The sequence below is a fragment of the Ochotona princeps genome, chromosome 13 (genome assembly GCF_030435755.1).
Source record: "Ochotona princeps isolate mOchPri1 chromosome 13, mOchPri1.hap1, whole genome shotgun sequence".
NCBI classification, from domain to species: domain Eukaryota; kingdom Metazoa; phylum Chordata; class Mammalia; order Lagomorpha; family Ochotonidae; genus Ochotona; species Ochotona princeps.
The window spans coordinates 40,503,975-40,529,129 of NC_080844.1; the positions used below are offsets into that span (position 1 = coordinate 40,503,975).

At 45.2% G+C, this 25,155-nt stretch overlaps 1 protein-coding gene across 4 annotated transcripts in view; it reads left to right on the forward strand.

The window, feature by feature from the left end:
• Positions 1 to 25,155, forward strand: part of PLCE1 (phospholipase C epsilon 1) — a 284,395-nt gene that overhangs the window by 187,259 nt on the left and 71,981 nt on the right. For all 4 annotated transcript variants that reach the window (XR_009246452.1, XM_058671015.1, XM_058671017.1 and 1 more), the window contains exon 5: positions 22,564 to 22,709. Coding sequence is in view for 3 of the 4 variants with exons in the window: in XM_058671015.1 (XP_058526998.1) it covers positions 22,564 to 22,709 (146 nt within the window). In the remaining variant the exon portion in view is untranslated. The remainder of the gene's footprint in view (positions 1 to 22,563; positions 22,710 to 25,155) is intronic.

Sequence of the window (25,155 nt, forward strand, 5' to 3'; positions counted from 1 at the left end):
CGCCTGGGTGTGTAGTAATGCTGTCTAGATTTGTGTGATTCCACCCTGCAATGCTTGCACGATGGCAGAACTGCCCAACAGTGCATCTCTCAGGGTGCGTCCTGTTGTGAAGATATAGGCTCAGGCCCTTGCTCTGTGCAGGGGAGGGTTACAGTGAGGGCTTTGGCTATGGCTAGATCCTGTGTGTGGTACATAAATCATTCTCCTTGTCACTCCTTTCACATACTGATTTTTTTTGTCTTCATCATCCTTCCATCTGGTTGTCATAGCTGGGCAGTATCCACAGGGAGAAGCAGCTGCACTCCCAGCTCCGAGGAAGGGGACATCTCTCAAGGAGGAGGGAGTGGCTCTCAGCTACTTTCCTTGTGGGGTGTTGAGAGAGAAGGGGCCCCACGCAGGTGGGAGAGCTGGGACCCTCCCCGCCCAAGTTCAGATGCCGGTTCTCCTACCCTTACACTTTCCTTGTTACCCGCAGCATTTCTTTTTTTCATGTTTACCATTTAGTTTTGGGGTTTGTAACAATTTTATTCGCAAACTTCATGCACCGAAAAGACGTATTTAGAGGTCAATGGGTTTTGTGTTTTTTAGTGTCTACAGAGTTGTGCTACCATCACCACTCCAATTTTAGAATAAATTCACCACCTTCAAACAAGCCCTGTACCCATTTGCAGTCACTCCGCATGCCTCCCTCCCTAATTTGGGACAAGTCACATAAATGGAATCCTACAATGTGAGATCTTTTGTGAATGACTTCCTTGGCTTAGAATGTTTTTCAGAGTTCATCAGAACCATACCCTAAATCAGTACTTCATTTTATGGCTAGATAACATTCCATTGTATGTATCATTTGGATTCTTTATATTCTTTAGTAATTATTATTGATGCTCTCTGGACATTGGGTTAAATTTGGTGCTTTGACATGGTTTTATTTTGGGGGGCACATACTAAGGAATGAAATCACTGGGTCATATCATAAATCAGTGTTCAGGATTTTGAAGAATTACAACACTCTGAAGAATTACAACACTGTTCTGGAGTGGCTACTCCTTTCTCCACCTCCTTATTCGCATTTCTGTTCTCTTTCTGATTGTCCCCATTCTAGTAAGTATGAAGAGGTATCTCAACATAGTTTCATTTGATTTCCCTCAGTGCCTAATGATGTTGCATCTGCTTTTGTGTGCTTTTATTTATGTTTCTTCCTTGGAGAATACTATCGAAACACTTCATGGCAATGTTTCTGACAGTTCAAGCATGGCATCAAGGTGTGTTATCGTGTGTTGGTTGCCTGCTGTCAGGCTAACTCCATGAGAATGAATGACTGTCCTCGGCAGGGAACCTGAAAGCTCAGCTAGTTAGTGGTCACCAAGGCAAGGCTCAGCACTTAGAGTTCACCCTGCATCAGAGTTACAAGGATCGGCCAGAAAAAAGGAAAGCAGATGTCTTCTAGACATGTGTCTGTTGTCAACAGAAAAATTCACCTTCACGTAGAAAATGTAGCTTCTTGGTGACAATGAACAAGTTGCCTAATTTAGTAATTTTGCTTTTCCACTTTCCTTTCTCCTCCATGTTTTTCAGTTATTTTCATTCCTTATTTAAATTGTGGTATAATTTACACAAAATAAAATCCACTTTTTTTGACATGCTGTGTGAGTTTGAACAAATACATAGCATGCCATGGCCACAAACAGCGAGATAGAGACTATTTACCTCATTCCAGAAGTTTCCTTTGCTCTTTTGTCGTCAATCCTCTCCGTATCTCAAGCCTCTGGGAATCACTTATCTGATATTTTTCTTATTTTGCTCTTCTCAGACTTTCATATAAATGGAATTTTGGCATAGCAGCCTCTCAAGCTTGACCTTTTTCTTTACCATGATGTGTTGGAAATTCATCAGTGTTACATCAGTGGTTTGTTTGGGATTGTATGACATTGCATGAATCTACCAATTATCAGTTGAAGGACTTTTGGGTGCTTTTCAAGTTTATTTCTGATTATCATCTGAGCCTTTAATGACATTTTCAAACAGGTGAATGTAGATTTTAGTTTCTCGCAAGTGACTATGAATCTGGTGTTTCAAGTATTATGCAAAGTAGTATTATAATTTGGCACTCCCAACAACAGTGTGTGGGTCCCAGTGGCTCCACAACCTCATATGCACTTGGTCTTCAACTGTCAATGGGACAGCAATCCCTTTCCCACATTTGTCTTCTGTTGTGTAGATAGACTGAGAAGTGAAGCAGCCCGAGCACAGGTGCTTTGTAAACTGTAAAGTCCTTTACCCAGATAGAGAGGCTGCTACTCAGGGTACGAGTAGTTGTGCTCACTCTTAGTCAAAGGTGTTTCCCGCAGGAGCTAAATAATCTTCCCCATTTCCATCCCATTTTGCTAAATTGAGTCATAGGAAGTCTAAACCAGCCAGAAGTTTTGCCTTAGATGCATGGTGGAGTTTGTTTTGGCTCTCATTTTTTTGAGTTTTTCAGAGTGACAAATGGCCAAGATATAAATCACGAAATATGTCAGTTTTGTTTAAAAAAAAAAAAAAGAATGGTCCCATGTGATGGAATGGACAGTGTGACATGCTGCAGGAGAAGCAAAGGCAGGCCTAGCCAGGTAGTGTCCCAGGTAAAGCATTTAGGACAAGGTTAGAACATGAAGAGGATTGGCTACCTACTATGTCCTACTACGGAAGGGTGAGACAAGTGGGCAAGAAAACTGACAAAGTGCTAAAGGCAACATTTTGCAAATTTGAAATGGACTTTTCCCCAGATTACAAAGAAATATATATTAAAAAAAAAAAGCAAGTCAAAACTTAACCTCGTTAACATTAGCCTGTACTGATGTTTCACATAATTTATTAATACAGGAGCACCATGGGCCATCTGGTAGTGATGGGAGGTAAGAAAGGACACAGTAATGTGGAACCCACCGGGAGGGTGCCCACCAGCCAGAGCTGGAGTTCAGCACCAGGCAAGGGTGTGGGCTGTAGCCCAAAGTAGAAAATATTTTTTCATGAACTTATGCCAGTGTGATTGCATAAATAGGAAGAATAAATAGGGAGAAAAAGACCAATTCCTGTACAAAAGAATTTTAAAGAACTTTCCATAAATACTAGGAGGTGGAGTGTAACTCCATGCCCCCTCAGTGGCAGCTGAGAGGAAAAGCAAGGCCTCAGCAGGTAACCAAGGTTGGCTTCCACAGGGACGAGTCATCTGGACAGCATGTGCTCTGGATAGGACAGATGGTAAGAGTGGCGTTCTGGAATCTTCCTCTCACAAAGCCCTGATGCTAGTCTGTGATGACTCAGTTGACAAATCCCAACTTAGGGACCTGCCGCCAAGTGCCTGACCAGTACCTCTCAGAAAAGTCAAGGATATTAAAAATCAGGGAGGTCTGAGATGCTGTTGGGGCCAAGAGGAAACTGAGGCTATGTGATGGTGAGTACATGTAACATTGTATCATCAATGGGACCCTAGAACAGAAAATGGGGTCCTAGAATAATGTGATGCCTCAGAAATAACAAAGGATGGAGTTCAGTTAAAAACAATGTATGTTAGTCTAAGTGTTCATAAACAGGGAAAACTGGGTGCTAGTTATAGGAATATAGAAACTGTGTCTACAGTTCGTGATACTTGGTTCAGATAATTATTATGGTTTCTTTCTCTCTTGTGTTTGAAAGGCAGTGAGGGCTTTCACCCATTGGTTTACTCTCCAAATGACTACAAAAGCCAGAGCTGGGTTCGGCTAAAGCCAAGAGCCAGAACCACTAGCTGGGTCTTCCATGTGGCCGGCAGGGTCTCTAACACTTGAACCTGCTGCTTTCCTGCATGCATTAGCAGGAAGTTAGATCCGAAATAGAGTAGCCATTATATCTTAAATGGGATGCAGGCATCCCAACTGGCAACTTAGCTTGCTGCACCACACACTTACTCCCAAGATATGGTCTCTGAAAACTTGTGTGGTGTTGGATTATAATAGCCCAAAGTTAAACATTTACTATCATATATCTTAATTATTGTTCTAACAAAAAAAGAATGATGACTGTAGATATTTTATGGTCATTTCCTTTCTAAGTCTTAATATCTGGAGAAAGAATTTGTTTTAAAATAATAATAACAACAGTAATAATAGGGCCCAGCATGATGGCTTAATTGGCTATACCTCCTCCTTCAAGTGCCAAGATTCCCAATGGGCATTGGTTCATGTCCCGGCTGCTCCACTTTCCATCCAGCTCCCTGCTTGTGGCTTAGGAAAGCAGAGAAGAATGACCCAAAGACTTGGGACCCTGCACCTGAATGGGAGACCTGGAAGAAGTTCCTGGTTCCTGGCTCCTGGCTCCAGGCTTTGGATTGGCCTGGCTCAGCTCAGCTCTGGCCATTTGGAGAGAGAATCAACAGATGGAAGATCTTTCTGTCTTTCCTTCTCTCTGAAAATCTGGCTTTCCAATAAAAATAACAACTAAGTTTTTAAATAGTAATCAGATAATCATTCAGAATATCAGGCACAAAATCACGGCCACTTTTGGGGGGGGCAAATTAAGTTGTTTCTAGCTGAGTTTCCATCTGTTATTGTAAATGTTATTTAGTTTTGCTTTTCAAAGGCACAAATAAGTTTCACTATATGAATAAGATATATTTATAAATATTACAGAACCCAGGGTTTATGAAAAGTGACCACCCTAGTGGAACATATCTACACAATAAACATTGTACAGTGTAGCTCTGCAAGTCAGAATGTTTTACACTAGGAAAAACACTCCTATTCCTCTGATCAACTTTATTCCTCACCACTGCCCCCAAGATAACAGCTTTGCCTTGCCTTTAAAAGACATGTAGCAGTTTGATCTGTTGCCTTGTAGTAAACTTCATGTAGCATGAAGTGTCTGGCAAGATGCTGTAACGTACAGATGCAGTTCACTGTGACAAAACTGAACCAGGAATGCCACCACCACCACCCAAAGCAGTTGACACTCCCCACCAGGAATGCCACCACCACCACCCAAAGCAGTTGACACTCCCTACCCCCAAGTCCCGCCCCAAGACTCAGGCCTGTCGTGTTCTTTTTCCTTGGGATGTGCTTAGGACCTGTCTAGAGCACTGGGTCCCATTAATATCCTCAGTTGGCCGTTAGTGACTGATGATATTGTGTGGAAACCTTGGCTACATGGCTACGAGCTATGTAAGTACAGCTGGATTAGACAATGACCAGGTGTGGAGTTTATTCATTGATTTGATTTATCCTGACATTAGTCCAACTCATGACCATTTCAGTCTGCAAGCTAATCCCTGCAGGTACCTCAGCCACATAGTCATTTTGTGTGGAGGTATGGGACACACTCAGCCGGCCCTAATTCCTAGTTCTCCACTTGACGGTGGTGTGAACTCAGATATGTTTTCAAAGTTCTTTGAACTTCGGTGTGTCCATCTGTAGAATGGGAACAACCCTAGGACTGTGTAATAAGGTCTCACAAATAGTGGAAAGTACACAGCCTGTATTATTTCTGATTCCTTCCACTTACAGAAAAAGCATTTGAGAAAACATTTTAAGTAGCAAAGTGAAGGGACTAGAATATGTAGCAAAAGCTAAAATTATGCATGAAAGAAAAAAATGCCTTAGTTCCCTCGAATCCTCAGCAAGAAGTATATGATAGCGATTTTCTCAATATCTGAAAAAGGGGGGAGGGCAGGGAGAGAAGGGAAAGGAATGAGAAGGAAAGGAAAACATCCAAAACTCCGAACTCCTGAACACTGGAAGGCACACATGGGTCACATGCACCATGTAGAAAATGGATGGCCTCTCCAAAAGGCAGAGTTACAATCATAGAGACAGACAGAGCAGGCTTTCACCCACTGGTTCACTTACCATGTGGCCGCAATGGCCAGTTCTGGGCCTGGCTGAAGCCAGGAACCTGGAACTCTATCCATGTCACTCTCGGGTTGGCAGGGGTCCAAGCATGTGAGCCATCTTCTGCTGTTTTCCTGGGTGCGCTAACAGAAGTAGAGCAACCAGGACTCAAACCAGTGCTTCTGTGGGATGCTGGGTGTTACAGACATCGGCTTAGTCTCAAAAGTGGTTTTGAGGTCAGAAATCTTTACAGAAGCACCCTCTGTTTCCCCAGAACTTATATTGACCCTAAGGAAAGGGACATCAGCCCAAATCATGACTGTCCAGAGATCACATGTGACCTGCTAGGGTCCTTTAGTCTTCGTGTGTTGCTCATTGTCCGTCTTCCTTGGCAAATGGATTGAGCTTAGAAATGTAAAGAATGAATTTCTGGCCTGACCCTTGGAAGACTTTTTGTGTATACCAGTTGCCTCAGCCAAGTTGGTGACAAGGGTGACAGGCTACCAGCAATTGAAACTGGAAACTCCTGTCCAGTTCTTGTGTCTTTCAAAGTAATGCAGATTTGTGAGCATTCGCCAACTGCCTACTAGCTTTCCATTTCCCCAAAGGACTATTCCACTGACTGTCAGTAAAGGAGCTCAAGAAATGTACAAAATGCTGTGTTTTTGCATGAGTTAGATGTCAGGCAAATTACTTTCAGGACTGAGGACCAGGTTTAGGAGGATGGGAAGGAAGAGAAGAATGAGGGTGAAGTACAGTTGCGTGCAAATGAGTTTGAAAAGCTGCACTTAACAATGCAATACAGGCATGCACATGAAGCCATAGGGTGGTCTTGTCTCTTAGCTGTTGCTCCTCCAATACTCGCTGAATGACTAAATGAATAGAACGTGGAAATGAGGACCAACTGGAAGGTGTCTAAAGGCTCATGCTGCCAATTGGCCACCTCCACTAGGAAACAGATGTACCAAGGCCTCCTTGGCGCACCTTGTCGTGAGCTGGGCACCATTCTAACACCCTTGTGAGGATTGTTCCAGAGCTCATGCACAGGTTCTGAATGGGTTCATCCATCAGCTGGCGTTGCCTGTCAGAGGTATGTAGCTAGAAAGCACTCTTGTGACCCAGGCTAATTGGAGAAGAACATGTCCTCCTGTTGTCGCTTGGCCAGCACTTTTGGCGGTTTCTCAAGGAATATCATTTTCTTTGTTCACTCAATGATTCCTTCACCCTGAAATGTTGCTGGAGCACCCACTGTGTGCCACACTCCGGGTATGACCAGCAATGAAAAACCAAACATCCCTCCTCTCCTGATGCTAATTCACTAGGTGAAGATAAATAGTAAAATAATTGCTAGAGCCAGAAAGAAAAAGTAAGCTTGGTTCCGGGCTGTGCATCAGCTGAGGGCAGTGAACAAATCAGTAAGGCTGAACATTTGAACATCAGCCACTTTGTAGCAATCTGAGCTTGCAAAGGACAATATTTCAATATAATGAAAAAAGTTAAAATCATAAATCTACGCAGATTTGAAGGAAAGTGTTTTCTTACCAAAGAATGTGACCAGTAAGTGTAGAAGTGATAGAAATAGTCATCAAGTTATTGGAAGGATACTAGCAAGTTATTGGAAGGATATGATGACTTTATTGGCAAGATACTTGGTGGATACTAGCCTGACTAGACAACAAAAATTCCTGTCATCATCAGAGAGAAGGGCCTACGTGCCAAGCCGTGTGGGGCGGTGCACTAGCAGAGCCCAGCTTCACTGTTAATATGCCTGCCAGGACAGCATTGCCTAAGACCAGTCATGAGGAAACATCAGATGGATCCGAGCTGAAGGCCTTTCTGCAGAACACAAGGCCTATAATCTTTGAAATTATGTGATGACATGAAAGACAAGGAAGGTGAGAGGACCTGTTCCGGGTTGTAAGACCTAGGAGACCTGAGACGCAATGCCGTGTGTGGTTACTGGATCAGTAGCATGAAGGTCAGCTGGGGACTTGCTGGAAATGCAAAGCCTTTCACCCTGCTGTACCCACTGGATCTTGGTCGCCCTTTAGCAGGATCCCAGAGATCCCTGAACATGTTTAAGGTTGACAGTGGCCAGAACCCTAGAGCAGCAATTCCCAAACTCAAAACTTTATCATATGGGCTCAGCACAGTAGCCTAGCGACTGAAGTCCTCACTTTGCTTGCGCCAGGATCCCATATGGGCACCGGTTCTAATACCAGTAGCCCTGCTTCCCATCCAGCTTCCTGCATCCACATGGGAGACCCAGAAGAAGCTCCTAGCTTCAGATCAGCACAACTCTGGCTGTTGCAGCTCCCCTGGGGAGAATCAGTGGACAGAGATCTTCTCTCTGTCTCTCCTCCTCTCTGTGTATCTGACTTTCCAATACAAAATAAAATAAATCTTTTTTTAAAAAAGACTTTAATCAATTAGGAAAACTTCTTATGGGAACCGATTCCTACTCATAGATCTACTGAATTAGATGCCAAATGATGGACACTGCAATTGGGTGTTTTTAAGAAACTCTCCCAGGTAGTTCTATACATTTCAGAATTTGGGGACTCTAAATGGCGTTTTCTATGCAGAGGTGGCCAAAATGGTTCATTCCACTTGGGGTTTAAAACAGGTTGGAAAACCAAATTAATCACCACTGTGATTCCTGCTCTAAGCACCAACGCATGACCCCAAACTAATACTTTAATGTAGGAGTGGAATGTAAATAAATATTGCTTGTTCTTATTTTAGAAGTTTGCTAGAATATTTAAGTAGATTTGAAAAATACTTCTAAAAGGATTGTTTGTACAAACATCATACTCTTTCTTGTCCTTGTTTGGCATAGAGTTTAATTAGATTTAAAATGGAGAGAGTTCTTTGTAAGTCTGTGTGTTTCTTTTCTTCCAGGGCATGTAAAACAGGACATCTGGGTTTTATCATTAAAATACTAAAACACATCCAACCTTTTTTAGGATATTTGGCTCAGCGTTTATATGCTACAGGTGTTGGATATGTTTGATAGCAGGCTGGAGTCTCCTCATTTAGAATTAAAAGGAGAAGAAAAATGTATACATTACAACTTTGTTTCAGAAGGCTTTAACGCATTTAGATTTTTGAACTGTTTTCTAGCACTTAGAAAACTATGAGAATATAGAAGTATATCTTTTGTTTAACTTTATACATATAAATAATCTACTTTGCAGATGTTCTTTTTTTAACTATATACTCAATTCTCATCAACTCAGAAAAATTTCCCATTAGCCTCTATTTGTCTGTTATAACTTGGATATTAACAGTATTGTTCTTTAGCCCTGTCCTCCCTGTTCCATGGAAGCTGTAGGAGCTGTGGGTGAAGTGAGAGGCTGGATGAGTGTAGACACAGTCCGCCTGGAAGTACAGGGAACGGTGCTCTCCAGCAGAGAGACCAGCAGCAACCGGTATGAACAGCGGAGTGGCAAAGGAGATTTAGGACGACTTTTATGAAATTGTGATTTCCACATTCAAAGAAACATTGCGTTAAATGTAGGTGCCTTACAAAACCAAAGCCCATATCTGGAAATTCTATCCAAATAAGCACCTGCTAACACTGGGAAAGTTGTTCGCTTTCTATCATGTTTAGAAATGGATAAAGCACTTTTCCGTTCTTCCCTTTGGTTGTATGATTCTGTCATTGCCCTGTAGGTATTGCTTATGGGTCAGTATCGTGAGGGAGAAGGTCTTGGAGCTGAGCCTGGAGGCCGGCACCTCTGGCTCATGCTGTCTCGCTGCGTCCTGCACTAAATGCCTGTGCCACTCACATGCCAACAGCATGGTCTTTTTCTGTTTACTTTTGGGGTTTGTTTTCTTGGGTTTTGATATCTTTTTTTTTTTTTTTTTTTTTTTTGGATAGGAGTATTTCTAATACTTGATTTTTTTCACTTCTCCATTCCTATCACTGTGTCCTGAGTACTTCTCAAATAAACAGTTCTGTAAAAGAGATGTCCTGAGTCAGATGTGAACTATGTCTTTACCCTTCTCTGTAGCTAAAACTCACCATTTGTCTACAAGGAAAGCCCCAGCTGGTATTTGACCCCCAACAGATGTGTCACTTTACAGGAAGTGTCAGCATCACACACACCCCACCACCAGAGAAGAGACAGGGGTTAGCTTCAGGCCCACTCAGCAGAACCACCCCAGCACTGTGCCGACTGCAGGGGCAAGTGCTCCAGATAACTCCCTCTTTGAATTTCCGCAGCTCCTGACCTTGGGCTTGTGCCCATGGAGCTATGAATCAGGGTCCCCAGTTGGTGATCCACAGCCGGCGAGCACCTGCTCCCTTTCCAAACACAGATCCTAGCCAGAAGTTTCCCTGAAGGGCTCTTCCTGTCGGCTTCCTCCCTCTCAGAAGCAGGGCAGGCTTGCCCGCCCCTGCCTCCCCTGCCTCCCCCTGCCTACCCCTGCCTACCCCTGCTTCCCCCTCTCCTCCCCTCCCCCTGCCTCCCCCTCCCCTGTCCTCCCTAATGAAGACAGATAGCAACTGCCCCTTCTGTGCAGTTCTTCCTGGTTCTCCTCAGGCCTCCCTGCTAGATCCCTACCCCACATCTCTGTTCTCCCTCCGCAGCCGGTGCCCCAGCAGGGCACAGCTGGCACTTGATGGACCTGCTGCCTCTGCCACCCCTTGGACTGCACGTGGCCTGGTGAAGCTGTGCCAGGGCAGATCCTGGGGAAGGCACTCTCATTTGCCCTTGCATGTCCTGCTTGTCCTCCTTACCTCTTGTGCCTTGACTCTTTTTCTTTTAAGATTCATTTTGGGCCCAGCACAGTAGCCTAGTGGCTAAAGCCCTCACCGTACACGCACTGGGATCCCATATGGGTACTGGTTCATGTCCCAGCTGTCCCACTTCCCAACCAGCTCCCTGCTTGTGGCCTGGGAAATCAGTCAAGGACAGCGCAAAGCCTTGGAACCCTGCACCTACATGGGAGACCAAGAAGAGGCTCCTGGCTCCTGGCTTTGGATCGGCTCAGCTCTGGCCGTTGTGACCACTTGGGGAGTGAACTAGTGGATGGAAGACCTTTTTCTCTATAACTTTTTCTCTCTGTAGATCTGCCTTTCCAATAAAAATTGTATATATATTTAAAGATTTAAAAAATATTTATATTTTAAAGATTAAACTTTTTTAAAGATTAAAATATGCATTAAAATAATATATGTATATTTTTAATATATATAATAGGTTTTTTATTGGAAAAGCAGATCTACAGAGACAGGGAGTTACAGAGAAAAGGATCTTCCATCCACTAGTTCACTCCCCAAGTGGTCACAACGGCCAGAGCTGAGCCGATCCAAAGCCAGGAGCCAGGAGCAGGTGCAGGGTCCCAAGGCTCTGGGCCATCCTCCAGTATTTTCCCAGACCACAAGCACAGAGCTTGATGGGAAGTGGAGCAGCCAGGATTAGGATCTTGTCGCGGGACGTTTTTATAGATGAAGTAGATGGTGAGGCATTTTGAAGTAATTTTGCCCTCTACTGAACATTCTAGAAACTTTGCCTTTCCTGTCTGGCTCTGTTGGTTTTGATGTAGAATTGGTCTCTGTTCCCTCCCCAGGAAAGATTGCCTCCTTTTTCACATGGAAAGACACCTGTTGAAACAACCGGTATCGTGTGGTGTGGTTTAGTTGCATTCTAGCAAATGCTGTAACCCCAGCCACGGTACCTGATGCGTCCTGAGTGCAAACCCTGGGTTCTCGGACCGCCTGCCTCTTGGGAACCCCTTCATGACTGTTTTCCCAAGATTGTCCTCACTTCCTAACAGCCCTCTCCTGACCTCCTGCCTGCTCCTGCTCCCCACCCCTCATTGGCAGCATCCCTTAGATATTCCTTGGTAAGTTTTTTTTTTCTGAAAATTTTCTTTTAAGACTTATTTCCTTGTATTGAAAAGGCAGATTTACAGAGAGAAAAGTCTTCCACCCACTAGCTTATTCCCCGAATGTCCACAACAGCCAGAGCTGAGCCGATCCAAAGCCAGGAGACAGGAGCTTCCACTGGGTCTCCCACGTGGGTTCAGGGTCCCAAGGCTTTGCGCCATCCTCAACTGCTTTCCGAGGCCACGAGGAGCTGGTTGGGAAGTGGAGCAGCTGGAACATGAACTGACACCTGTAGGACATGCTGGCACTTGGCAGGCAGAAGATCAGCCAATTGAGCCATTATGTCAGCCCCTGGAAACTTCTCGCTCCCTCTGCCTCTCCTCTCTGGCCTCTTTAAAATAAGTGATTGTTCTTTTCAAGGCTCCAGTCCTTGAGAAGTCTCTGTCTTCCTATTGTAGTTAAAAAAAAAAAAAAAAGCCAGCCCTGTTTCCGCAAATGTTCTGTCTCAAGGAGAGAACAGCTTGTTACTTTTTAATTATCAATATTAGTTGACATTTACTGGGAATGTCTTTTGCTCCAAGCACCAGAGCCCTTTTCATGTACTATCCCTTTCATTAGGCACCATCCCTGGAACAAGGGACTTTTTATTATCTCCAGTTTATGAGTAGGGAAGAGACGTGCTTAGGGTTATGGGGATAATGAAGGCAGAGCCAAGAAACAAACCTGTGCTTCTTGGGCTCCCGGCCCCATGTTCTTCCCCAGTGCATAGCCTGTTCTGCCCCTGCCCCAAGCACACGTCTTCTCTGAGAAGTTGAGCAGATGGAATTCATGTTTTCAACAGCTTTACAAAGGGCTCCCGCACTGAAGCTCCCTCCCACCCCTCAGTACTCCACAGGCAACAGAATGGCTTACCTTCTCAGGGATGTATTACATCTGCTGGCATCCACACAGCCGGGATCTCTTTGATCTTGTTGGGGTTCCAATATCCTTCATTTCTTCACATTCCTCCCCTTCAAGGAAATGTACTCCAATATATGCAATCCCCTTTTATTTCCTTCCAGTTTCTCCTGCCTTGTTGAGAGTTAGCACCTGTGTTGTGGTACCCTGCTGCTACTTGTTCCCCACCATCAGTGCATATGGTAAAACTTGTATTCACTCTTGTGACAGGTACCTGCCTGCCCTGAAACCCAGAGGGATCTGCAATATCTCTTGGTCCTCCTGGTACTGATACAGGTCCTGGTCAGCAACCTTCCCTTACTTTTTTCCCAGGTGGTGTGGCCTGCAGCCAGTGGCTTGCCCATTCAGGAAACTTGAGTCTCTAACTCAGGGAGCCTAAAATGGCCCTAGCCCATTCTCCAGCACATTAGCAAGCCTTTGCTTCCCTCCCTCTATGATGCCCAAACACCTCGGGGGCAGTGAAGTCTTCCAGGCATGGGTTGTGTTGTTCCCTATGGGCCTTCCCCAGCACTAGCTTGTTGAGACTCTTGGGTATAGAGCAAGCTGGCAGCACTGGGGTAAATGCCCTTGCCCTGCTTCCCACACTGCAGCCCCTAGATGCCATGGGGCTCTCAGGTGCTGAGCAGTCTCCTGAGAAAGGCAGCATCAACAGGATATCAGCTGGTGTGTCTTACACTTTATAAGATAAGATATTGAGTACCTACCATGCTGGGAACCAGATGAATTAAACAATGCCTACCTGCAGGGAGCTCTAATTCCAGGGATGAGACCAGGAGGATGGTGGTCACTGCATAGCGTAGGAAGTGCAAAACAGAGTATGTTAGTACAGAAACTCCATCACCTGAGGGCTCAGGGAAGCTTCCTGGAGGAGAGGACATTTGGGCTACTAGAAAGGCAGTTGGCTATGCGGATGGAAGGTGAAGGACAGGCACCACGGACAGTGTAAGTGTGAGGTGCCATGGGCCCCTCCAGATGGAAATACCAGTTCATTCTTGTACACACAAGACAAAGTATCCATTGGGAGGCAGCAGTAAAGAGGTGGTGGGTAAAGCCAGGTTGTGTGAGGTTTAATATCTAGGGCAGGAGTGCGGTAACTGAAGAGAGGCAAGGAGGGCCAGGAGAGCCACAGGAAATGCCAGCACCCCAGAGCCAATTCTTGCCAGCAAAGTACAATGTGATGAGCGTGGGCACTGGGCCTGGGCTGCCTGTGTGAGGATGCCTACTGCTTCACTTATGACCTTTGTGATCCTAGGCAAGTGCACTTCTTGGATGATGGGAGATGGTAATGGCCCCCAGCCTGAAGAGCCCTAAGATTGTGCAGGCGGTGTGCTGTGCCACCATCTTCTGGGGTTGGCGAGGACTGCGTCTGCATTACTAACCGGGCCCCAGTGCTCAGAACAGCACCTGCTGGGTCTTCGGAGAGTAGATGCTTGGTCAGGATCTATTGAATATCACCACAGTTCCCCAGCTTAGCAAGAATGAAGTGACTTCATGGTGGCAGCAGCTTGGGCAGCAAGTTTCCTAGGGAGCAACTCCTGACTTTCTCTGGCCCCAGCTGGAGACACTGTCTCCCTTACACTCTTTAGTCCAGAGGAACCCTGTCGGTCCTAATCTGCCTGTCACAGTAGGGTAACAGGACAGAGGCACTGGCAAAACAATTGCAGGTGCCAGCGCCACGTGCTGCACCACTCATTAGACCCCTGACATCCTATTTCTGAAGTACACGCATCTCCAAGACCTGTAGCCGAGCTCCACGTGATCTTGGCTGGGAAACAATTCACTCCCTCCAGGTCAGGGCAGTGGTTCAAGGCTCAAGGCTGTAAATTATGTTTGTATCTAATTCTCATAAGAGAAAAGGGGAAATACTAGAGAATGGTGTTTTAACAACAAAGGTTTTCCCAGAATGGGACAGGGCTCCCCTCTAATGACTTGATCCCATTAAATCTCTTCCTAAAGCCTCCACCCCTAAACACCACAGCTGGATTAAATTTCCTCCCTTTTAGCACCCTTAGGTTAAGAGCTGGAGAGCCAAACTTGACTTTTGGGTTGGGGAGAGAAGTATTCAAACATTGGCAGTGTGGCAAAAAAGAAGATCCCATAGCCTGCATAGCTTTTGGCAATTCTCCAAAGCTTGTGGCTTTACATATCTTAGTCAAAATATTTTCTGTGCTTGTTTTCAAAACAGCAAATAAGTAGTAAATTTAGGAGCTAATCTCTCAGTACTGGGGGGATTTATACTTGAAATATTTGGAAATAAGTAACTTTTACAAAGTTTAACAGGCAAGACATTCTGGAAACAATACAAAGGTAGTCAAAAAAAATGCTCTCTGCCCTCAAAGACTTGGCAGTTTGAGAAGTTGGACATGCACACAACTGACTCGGTTGACAAGTAGAGCAAGTAGTTTCATATTTTTTATATTTAACCATTTCTGTCTCCAGCCTAGTATAGTTCCCTTAATTCACAGACATGCAGTAACTGTGGAAAGATGAAGCACTATTACAGAGACATAAATAAAATGCTTCAGAAGGATAATGAGGATCAAAAGTGGCAGAAGGACCAGGCTCCCAAAGACAGAAGCACAGAGATGGGTAAAGTTGGCCTTGTTGTCCCACTGTAATACCAAACATACTTGTATTTTATTTCTCACATGTTTGCTTTTGTTCAACGAGGCTCCAAGCTCCCCGAGAGGAGGTGCCATGACACACAGTTCAAATCAGTCTCAGTAAGTGTGTCTTAGAAGAGGAAGGGGCACCTCAAACCAACATACACTTGTCAGAAGTTTTCCTCAAAGGCAAATGAGGAGCAAACTCACCTCAAAGTTGCTGAAGTACAAGAAAAAGTCGCTGTATGTATATGGAGGTGTCAGAAGTTTCCAAGAATAGTAGATCTAAGAATCTGACCCATGACCTCTGGAGTGTCTTCCACCTTCCTCTGTGTGGGGTCATTGTGAGGCAGGTTCTCCTGCCATTGCAGCAAACCGTTGGAAAGGGCCCCAAGCTCTTCTGCTGATGGCTTACAGTTCCAATGAGAGAATTCAGTTTCTCTCCCTGATAGTTTGAGCTGCCAAGACTCCGGGGAGGGCTCCAGTTGCCTTGGTATGGGTACTATATCAATGTTTGAGCAAATCATTGAAGCCTGCCTTGAAGGTAGGAGTATAGTAAGCCCCTTGTACTCTTTATAGATTAAGACAGAGTTGTTTAAAAAAAATAAAAATAAAAAATAAAAATAAAAATAAAAAAAATAAAAATAAAAAAAGACAGAGTTGTTACACAAATGTTGGGTAAAAGAAATAAACATTTCCGGTAGAGTCACACCAGAAGGAATCAGATTTTTAAAAATCTGATTTTAAAGAAACAACCTAGAGTAAGAATAAGTGTAGAATAGAAAATGACCTGTTGCAGTAGGACTGGGATATCAGATGGATCAACAGTAAAAATTGATACTGGAGAGGAAGGAAATTAGGTTGGGTGATTCCAGCTGTGAAGGCCACAAGGCATCTGCGTTTATCTCTAGTCATTTGTGATGTTGTTTGCGGGAAGAGGATGCCCATAGGAGCCAAGCAGTGTGTGTGTGTGTGGGAGGGGACTTCTGAAGAAACCATGTTTGGAGGCCCCCAGTGCCCTTCCCCCACCCCGCACCTCTTCCAAGCAGTCACGAGTGGCATCTTGCCAAGCAGAGCAAGTTCAAGAGACTCTTCTGCACCACTTCATGTCGGGGAGGATGCCTGAGCGTGGGAAACACAGTGGCTGTGGTCCTCAGGCCTGGGGCCCTGGCATGACAAGTCCTGACCTCTGCTGTGGAGCAGCTGGAGGAGTTGGTCTCAGAAGAAGGTAGCAGGAGAATACACACACCAGGGGGATTTTAAATAGTTCACAGGGGGAAAAAAAATCAAGTTTATTTTGAAGCTAAGAAAAATCCATGCATAGTTTTTTGGTTTTTTCATAATATAGTTTTCGATGAACTTTTTGAAATCTCTGTGGGGGGTGGGTAATTATAATAGAAAAATTATAATAGGAAATGGTATTTTCTTTCTAGCAAGGAGTCAGAAAGCCTTTAGAGTCAGGGTTGTGTGAGCTTGCGCTGTCAGGAAAAGCTTGTGCTCAGGGCACTAGCTCTCCTCAAGCAGTCACAGACTCTTGATGCCAGCTTTTCCGTCACTAGGGAGAGGGACTTGACACCCCTCTCTCCTGCTCTCTCTGTCCTAGTTCCTGCGATTCAGCCTCTCTGCTAATGGCGGTCGTAGTGGCACATTGGGCCCTTAACCACACTGAGGATCAGGTTAAGATCTTTAGATACCTTTGCCACTGTCATCCTCATAGTAATTTTATGAAGCAAATTAATTCTCTTTTTACTGAAAAGGAAACTGAGACTTGGAACACTTGAGTGACCTGCTTTAGGTATGTGTTCAAGGAAATGGTGGGACATAGATCTACCCAATTGCAGTGCCCAAGGTCACACACACACACACACACTATGCTATACCACTTTCCCTGTGGTTCTTCTCAGTTCCAGCTTGGCTACAGTCTTCATCCCAGTCTGCTTTTTTAGGCCTGCGTGAGACGTTGGGATCCGCATTTAAGCCACAACCATTCTTGATGCTCTGCCTGCACCACTGAGCACTGCCTAGGTGGGTGTGTGTATGTGTGCACACGTGTGCATGCAACCCATTGGCCACTTGAGAATAACTTTGTCTAGGCCTTAATCACCTGCTGTGGATTTCGCCTTTTGAGCCCAGCCTTGCAGTTTGCAAGACATGATAGCCTTCACAAAGGATCCTCTTCCCCAACAAGCTTTGGCTGAACAAGTTCAAAAGCTTTTTGGCAGAAAGTCATTTGCCTTCTCTTTCTGGACCTGGGAACAGCGATAGGAAGTGTCCATGCCTTTTCCCAAATATAATCCCAGAGTCCTTGGAGGCTGAGAATCCTGCCTGCCCACAGCCTCCTGGGACTCCGGGTGGCTTGCCTGCTGGCCAGAGGCACTGAACATCCCCATACTAGACATGTGGGAAAGATGGTCTCTGTCCTGGAGGACTAAGGGTCTGTTGGAGGAGACAGAACTGATGCATGTGAAAGAGGCAGGCACACAAATGCAGCAAAAACAGACCCAACGCAAAACCACGTATGGCGAGAAGCCGAGAATCCAGACGTAACTTTGGATTCAAGGTCTGATTTTAAAGTGGGAGAAAAAAGAAATGAGATGAAAGCTGCTAGGTGAGCCTTCGGAAAAGCCTTCCCAGAAGAGGCATCAGTCACTCAGTCTCTCCATCATTCACTTGCTGACTCTCAACAGGGTTTAAGTCCTGCCTGGTCACTAACAGTGTTGCTTCCCTGTGGGTGTGGCAGAGCCCACAGCTGTATTTATGGGGAACACATTAGAGATGTCCTGAGGACAGGGGGATGTGGAAGAGCAGCGGAATGCTCGGCACGTGGACTCTGCCCAGGTGGGAAGTCAGGGACATCCTCCTTATGAAAGCGATGCTTCCAGAAGGCGGCCACACCTGTCCACATGCACACCTTCTCTTCCCAACTTACCTGCCAGTGTGGACACAAAGGCCTCCGTTCAGGTCTGCCCACACACCCCATGACCCCAGGGCCAGCCTTTAGGCATAGGGGATGTGATGTGCCCTGAGGGGGACAGATTGAAATGAGAGCCACTTGCAGGATATAGGCAGACTTCAGGTGCTTGATGAGGGTTTGTGGATTCTATGATGCAGAAGTGACCACACAGCCTGTGAACCCACCCCCTTTACCCTCACAGGCTGACTCTCAAGAGGGGCAAAAGCTGGGCGAGAGCTGGTGGGAGTCTTGGGAAACTTGGGCCCATGGGCCCAGGGTTGAGTCCTGACTAGGGAGACTTCAGCGAAAGGAGCAGAACGAGTTAGCTCAAGGACAAGCTCAGCGAGTGGGGAGTTTCAGCAGGAAAGGTCCCAGGGCAAGAGTCGGCTTCACGCAGGACATGGACCAGACCAGTGGACAGGGTGAGGTCATTTTGATGGGTGTGAGAGCATTTCTTCCAAACTGAGCTGAAGCCATGCCAGCGGGTACTTGATGCGAGAACACAGCCAGTGGCTCAGTTCAGCCAGGTCTGAAGCAGGCAGAGGAAGGAAAACCAGTGCGTTTTGAGAGGAGCCATTGTGGAGGAGTCGTGAGCGGGGGGCCGCGAGGCTGGGGTGATGTGAGCCAAAGCCTTCTGCGAGAAGGCCCTCCAGAAGTGGGAGAGTGTCCCCGTGTGCTGTGCTGACCACTGGAAGGGACCGTGCTCAGCCCAGGTGACACCTTCCTGCTGCAGCGGCACTCCCTACGTGCAAGCCAGAGCTCCTCAGGCAATTCTTGTGCGATTCTGTGTGACTGCAGTATCCTAAAAACGTCTTTTGAACTGGCACCGCATTGTAGTCCCCATGAATAAATGTTGCTTGGGACAACATTTTGACATTTTTTTCTTCGTAATTGGTGATGATAATCTTAACACTTATAACCTATAAAATTATGAAAATACTGAGTGGTAGTAAAAATTGCCCCTGATGTTAGTAAGGCAGATGTTGGGCTGTGTGTATGATAACACTGCTTACATAATCTCCACAACCAGGACCCTGGGGACTCTGACTCGGTGATGGAACGGTTGGTTTAAATTAGGTTTCCATGTGAAACATGGTGTCGCTATTTTTTCCTAGCATTGTGGGAAAGTATACAGCAAATGATTTGACTGATAGTAAACAAATCTGGATACGCAGTCAGGATTGAGACACAACCTACTCCGAGGTCTCGCTCTGCTCTGAGAAGCTGCCTCTCCAGGGGCAAGAGGTTAACCCTTTCTAGCCCTTCGAGTCTCTGCAAGAAGAGGGTGCAGGAAGAGTGACTTTCTGAAACTCTGATTTACCACGAGTTTCAGCAGGAAAGGGGATGAAGCCCTAGATCAAATATAGTAAAAGTTGAATCACTTTGAAGATTTTTTTTTTATTTTAAGAAGAAGGAGTTTAATTTTCAAATTAGATTTATTAATTCTAAGTGTTGGCTAATGATTTGCCATTTTACGATAGAGCTCATTAAAAGCCAATCAGACTACGCCAGCGTTGTGGCATAGTGGATAAATCCACCACGTGTGACACTAGCATCCCATGTGGCTGCCACTTCATGTCCTGGCTCCTGACTTCAGCCTGGTCCAGCCCTGGCAATTGCGGTCACGTGGGGAGTGAATAACTGGATGGAAGATCTCTCTCTCTCTCTCTCTCTCTCTCTCTCTCTCTCTCCAGCTGTCTGTCCCTCTCTCTGTGTGTAACTGATTTTCAAATAAGTAAATAAATCTTTACGAAAGAAAAAAAAATCAGACTAAAGCAAGAATTAGACAGAAGCACTAGCAGTGATCAGTTTCTTCTGACAGTCTCTCGCTGTAGTGCTCAGGCATTCACGCAGCTGACTCTTACCCGAGTAAGGGGGTGAGGAGACAAGGCATGGAGGTGGGGTGCAGGACAGGCAGTGGCTCTGGGACTCCCAGAAAGCTCTTGGCATGATCTGGAGCAGGACTTGTCCTGGGGCTCTGATTCCAGTTGTGTTCTCCTGATGTTGCCTGAGGATGCAGCAACCTCTAGAGCAGGTGGAGGGCCAGGTGTGTGCTGCGAGCCTGAGATACAGGCGACAGCGCGTACAGCCATGCTCCTGGCTGGTACCAGATAATAGCCCTGCTTTTGTTTTTTGTTTTTCTGGATTTTTAATTTTTTAAACTATTTTTGGGGTGTCTTGGCATCTTTGTATCTTCTGCAATTCCAGCTTGGTCTTCAAATGTGTGGTTCAAATTGTGTAATTAGAAAAGCTGCCAAGGCCAAGTTTAAAGAAATCCAACCTCCATCAGATGAAAGGATACCAACCTGGGAGTTCTGGTGTTGACATTAACAAGGATTGTGGCCTTCGAAAGTTATCTTTCTTTCTCATGAGATGTGGATCCTTGATCTGGAACAAAAGGGGTTAGACTGCCCTCCATGTTTGCTTATAGCACTAAATCTGTTCATTCTTACCATTTCATCAGCTTGTAGGCAGCATGCCCTTAGCCTTGAACTCTTATTTTCTGCAGTTGTCTGGGTCATCATGAACTCTGTTCAGGCCTCAGTGTCCCTCAGGCCACAGAAAACAGTTGCTTTCCAGATCTCAGCACTGTTGCTGAACCAAGGGCAGTCAGTGGGGCCAGGTGGGCTCAAGACCAGCACTTCCGCTGGTTAACAACTGAAGTCGTCAACCCAGACTTCAGCCAGCATGGAAAACGAACATGGATGTACACACTTACCCCAGCACCAAAGTACAGGTAACAGCAAAATATGAGGGTCCTTTAAAAAATTCACAGAAGGTGGAGTTATAAGATTGATTGGCAGGTGGATATTTGGCACAGCTGTTAAGGCACTGCTTGGGATGGCTGCATCCTTTATCAGATGTCTTCCCTGGGAGGAAGTAGGGATGTGCAAGTGTGAGAGCCTGCCACCCATGGAAGAGAGCTGGTTGGAGTTCTAGGCTGTTTGCTTCATCCTGGCCAAGCCCTGGCTGTTTCAGACATTGGAGAAGTGAACCAGCAGTTAGAAAATGTCAGTCTGTCTCTCTGTGTCTCTCTTCCTTCCATTAAATGTACACATCAGTGAACAATTTTTCTAACTGAAGAAACTGATGTCTTCAGAGCAAAAAACCGAAAGCCGTATTATAGCTTTTTCATAGTTTGCATTTTCTGAACATTTTCGAATACCACTTATAATCTTGGAGATGAAGCAATTGATTTGGAGGCACTTTATCATAAAAGGGGGTGTGGATCTGCAGTGTTGCGAAGTATTATACTCTGTTGAACAGAAAAAAAAAAAACATACGTCGTGTTAGAAAAAGTGTAAGCCCGAGATTGGAGAACATGCAATTTGCGTGTACACATGAAACATCTGTTGGGCCGTCAGTACAGCGTGTGGAGCAAACACTCCAAGTTCACATCCAGGCTTTGCTGCCTGTTGGTTGAGGGCCTCAGCAGGCAGGTATGGGCAGTGATGGCCCCGGATTCTTAGGGCCGTTGGGAGAGGTAAAATGCTGAGGATGGTCCCTGCATGTTATAAACGTTCTCCAAGTATTTATTCTTCTCGTTATTTTGCCTTTTGAAGAACATGATAACACATTTGTAAACAATCATTCCAAAATATTTTTTGTGGTTTTTCAACTCATAACCTATTTTGCTGTTTGATAAATGTATTTGATATGTGAACCAAGTGCATTGATTTCATACAATCTTTTTTTAAGATTTATCTTATTGTTATTGGAAAATCAGATATACAAAGAGGAGGAGAGACAGAGAGGAAGGTCTTCTGTCTGTTGATTCACTCCCCAAGCAGCAACAGCCGCAGCTGACCCAATCCAAAGCCAGGGGCCCAGAGCCTCTTCTGGGTCGCCCATGCTTTGGGCAGTCCTTGACTGCTTTCCCAGGCCACAAGCAGGAAACTGGATGGGAAGCAGGGCCATCGGGACATGAACTGGCGCCCATATAGGATCCTGGTGTGTACAAGGCAAGGACTTTAGCTTCTAGGCTACTGCGCCGGGCCTGATTTCATAACAATCTGGATGCCCATCAGAGAAATGTATTTCCATTGACAATACCCATGGGCCTTATTTTCTTTAGTCTCGAGGAACTATATAGATCACAGGAGCTTAGGGATTGGCTGTCTTCAGCCTCCTTGTCTTAACATGGAGATACAAGAACACTGAGTTTCTTTATCTGAACCCTGGAGCAAAGCAGTGATGGAGCTGGGCTTTCACGACAGGGTCCTCGGCTGGCGACTCTCGTTCCTGGTAGCAAATTGTTTTGGGATTTTTTTTAGTTCTGTTTTGTTTTGTTTTTTTCTTGTTGGGGAAAGAAACGAAGAAGTTGAGCAAGTTTCCAGGACATGGTTTCAGCGCATGCTCCACTCTGTCTTGCAGGTGAGCTCCTGGGTGACCTGGCTGATCCTCACAGCGGGCTCCATGGAGGAAAAGCGCGAAGTCTTCTCATACCTAGTGCACGTGGCCAAATGCTGCTGGAACATGGGCAACTACAATGCCGTCATGGAGTTCTTGGCCGGCCTCAGGTAGGCTCAGTGGGGAAGAAGTTGGCTCCCTGGGGATGCTTTCCTGCCTACCTGAGTTAACTTCCTCTAGCGTGTCGCATTTCTCCAAGTCAGATGCCTGTAGCCATCCTTGTGAGAAACGTGTCATCCTCTTCCAGAGCCACCAGCTCAAGGCCAGGGACGGTCCCACTGCACTCTGATCCCAATATTAGATGTCACACTGTCGCTTCTGCTGTACTTACGGTAACTGGGATCAGCACTGATTCTCTGTGTGTGACACAACAGCAGGAGTCAGGGATAGTTGGAGAGCATCCTGGGGACAGGTTCCAAATGCTATATTTTAGATTTTCTTGATGCAGAGTGCCCCAGAGTGGCCTTTGCAGGCGTAGACCCTACTTTATTTTAATTAAAACCTCAGAAGGCCTTAGAGCCAGGAGACTCTCTTAGATAAGGACTCACGTGAGGCCAGGCTCTGCCTTATCCCTGACTCCTGTGAATTTTGTCTGACATCCCAAACTCGTTGGAGTTTTTTATTTAATAATATATTTTTTGGAAATTTGATGTGATGAAAGAACACCCTTATTAAATGACTCTGATTTTATGCTGCTGCATGTTATTTTCTCAAACAAATTTTCAGCTCTTTTAAAGAAAAACACAGAAATAAGATTTATAAGGCCAAGTGTTATAAAAACTTTTTTAAAAGTTTTTACTTTTATTTTAAGGCCAGATTTACAAAAAGGAGAGAGGGAGAAAGAGATCTTCCATCTGCTGGTTCACCCCGCAAATGGCTGTGACACCAAAGTTGAACTGATCCAAAACCTGGAACTTCCTCCAGTTCTCCCATGCGGGTTCAGGGGCTCAAGAACCTGAGCAGTCCTCTACCACTTTTCTGGGCCGTAAGCATGGAGCTGGATCACAAGTGGAGCGGCTGGGACATGAACCAGCACCCATATGGGATGCTGGCACTATAGATGGAGGATCACCCTGCCACTGCACTGGGCCCGGTTTAGTGAGTTAAACTATCACCTCTAATGGCAGCATCCCATGTGGGCACTAGTTTGATTCCCAGCTACTCTACTTCCAGTCTGGCTTCCTGCTAATGCACATGGGAAAACAGCGGTAGACGGCCCAAGTCCTGAGGACCCTGCTTTCACATTGGAAACCCAGAGGAAGATCCTGGCTCGAGGCTTTGGCCTCGCCCACGTCTGGCCATCTTGGCCATTTGCAGAACAAACCAGAGAATGGAAGAGCTCATTCTCTCACTCACTCTCTGTGTAACTCTGCCCTTCAAATAAATACATTTTTACTAAAAAGAAATACAAAGATTTCCAACTAAAGATACTTATTTTGTGTCAGTTTAAAACAACCTGAATGAATAGTAATAGGAAATCAGTTCAAGGAAATAATGTGCATCCATGTAATGATTCGTTTAAGCCTCAATGTTCATGAAAAGCTGTGATACCATTGGAAAACAAATAGCATAAAATGAGCAAAACTCTGAGAACAAAGCTATGGGTACTGAATAACTTCATTGTTACTTATTCAACTGGAGAGACATGAATAGATTAAGTACTGGAGGAATATACCTAATATTGTGTGTATTTTATAGAATTCTGATTTTTTTCTCTTTGATATTTTCTGGGCTTTTTTCTAATGATCCTCTAGTACTTTATCCTCATAAATAAAAGTTTTTAAAAACTGTATCAGTTCTCAGTCTAACAAAAAATGACTGAGCTTTGTTCCGACGCATGTTGTGACTGCTACTCTATTTACATAAGTAGGGGTCATTAAAGGATGAGAGCCATACCATAGTCATTTATTTAATTCACTTACTTATAACTCTGTCTCCAAGGTATATTTTCGCTGCCATGTAAGAGTCCGGTCATAAGACCAGATGAACTGAGTGGGATGAAATCAGAAAACAATTTTATTTTTCAGACCTTGTGCCGCTTAAACCTGCCACCCACTGTTTATCCACTGAAAAGTTCCTATTAGCTTTCTCAGGCACTTCTGTGGTTACTAAGCAGGAGTTGTCCTGCACTCCGCACCATGAACACATCTCAGAAATAAGTCTTTCAAGAAAGCAGATTGCCTGAGAAAATCCACAGTGTGGTCCATTTATGTGAAGGCACAATGCAGCAAATAGTTTTGCAAACTTGCTTAGTGATGTAGACGCATGTTGGGAAGGCATGAAGAACTGTGTAAAGGAAAGAGAACAATGGAGTTTGGGTGGGGAGGCCAGGGGAGGGGCATGGGCTCCCTGTGGAAGCTGTCGTAGCTTCGGCCACCCTGCTGACATTGGTTGTTTAGACTGAAGTCGGCACTCGGGCATCTCTCTTGCTATCCTCTCTTGTGTCTTTTGGTTGCCTCCTGTGTTATGTGATGATATTTTAAAGCACTCTGATCCAAATCCAAATGTCCATTTCTCATTCACTTGATAGTTTCCTCCCTACCCTAACCAATCTCA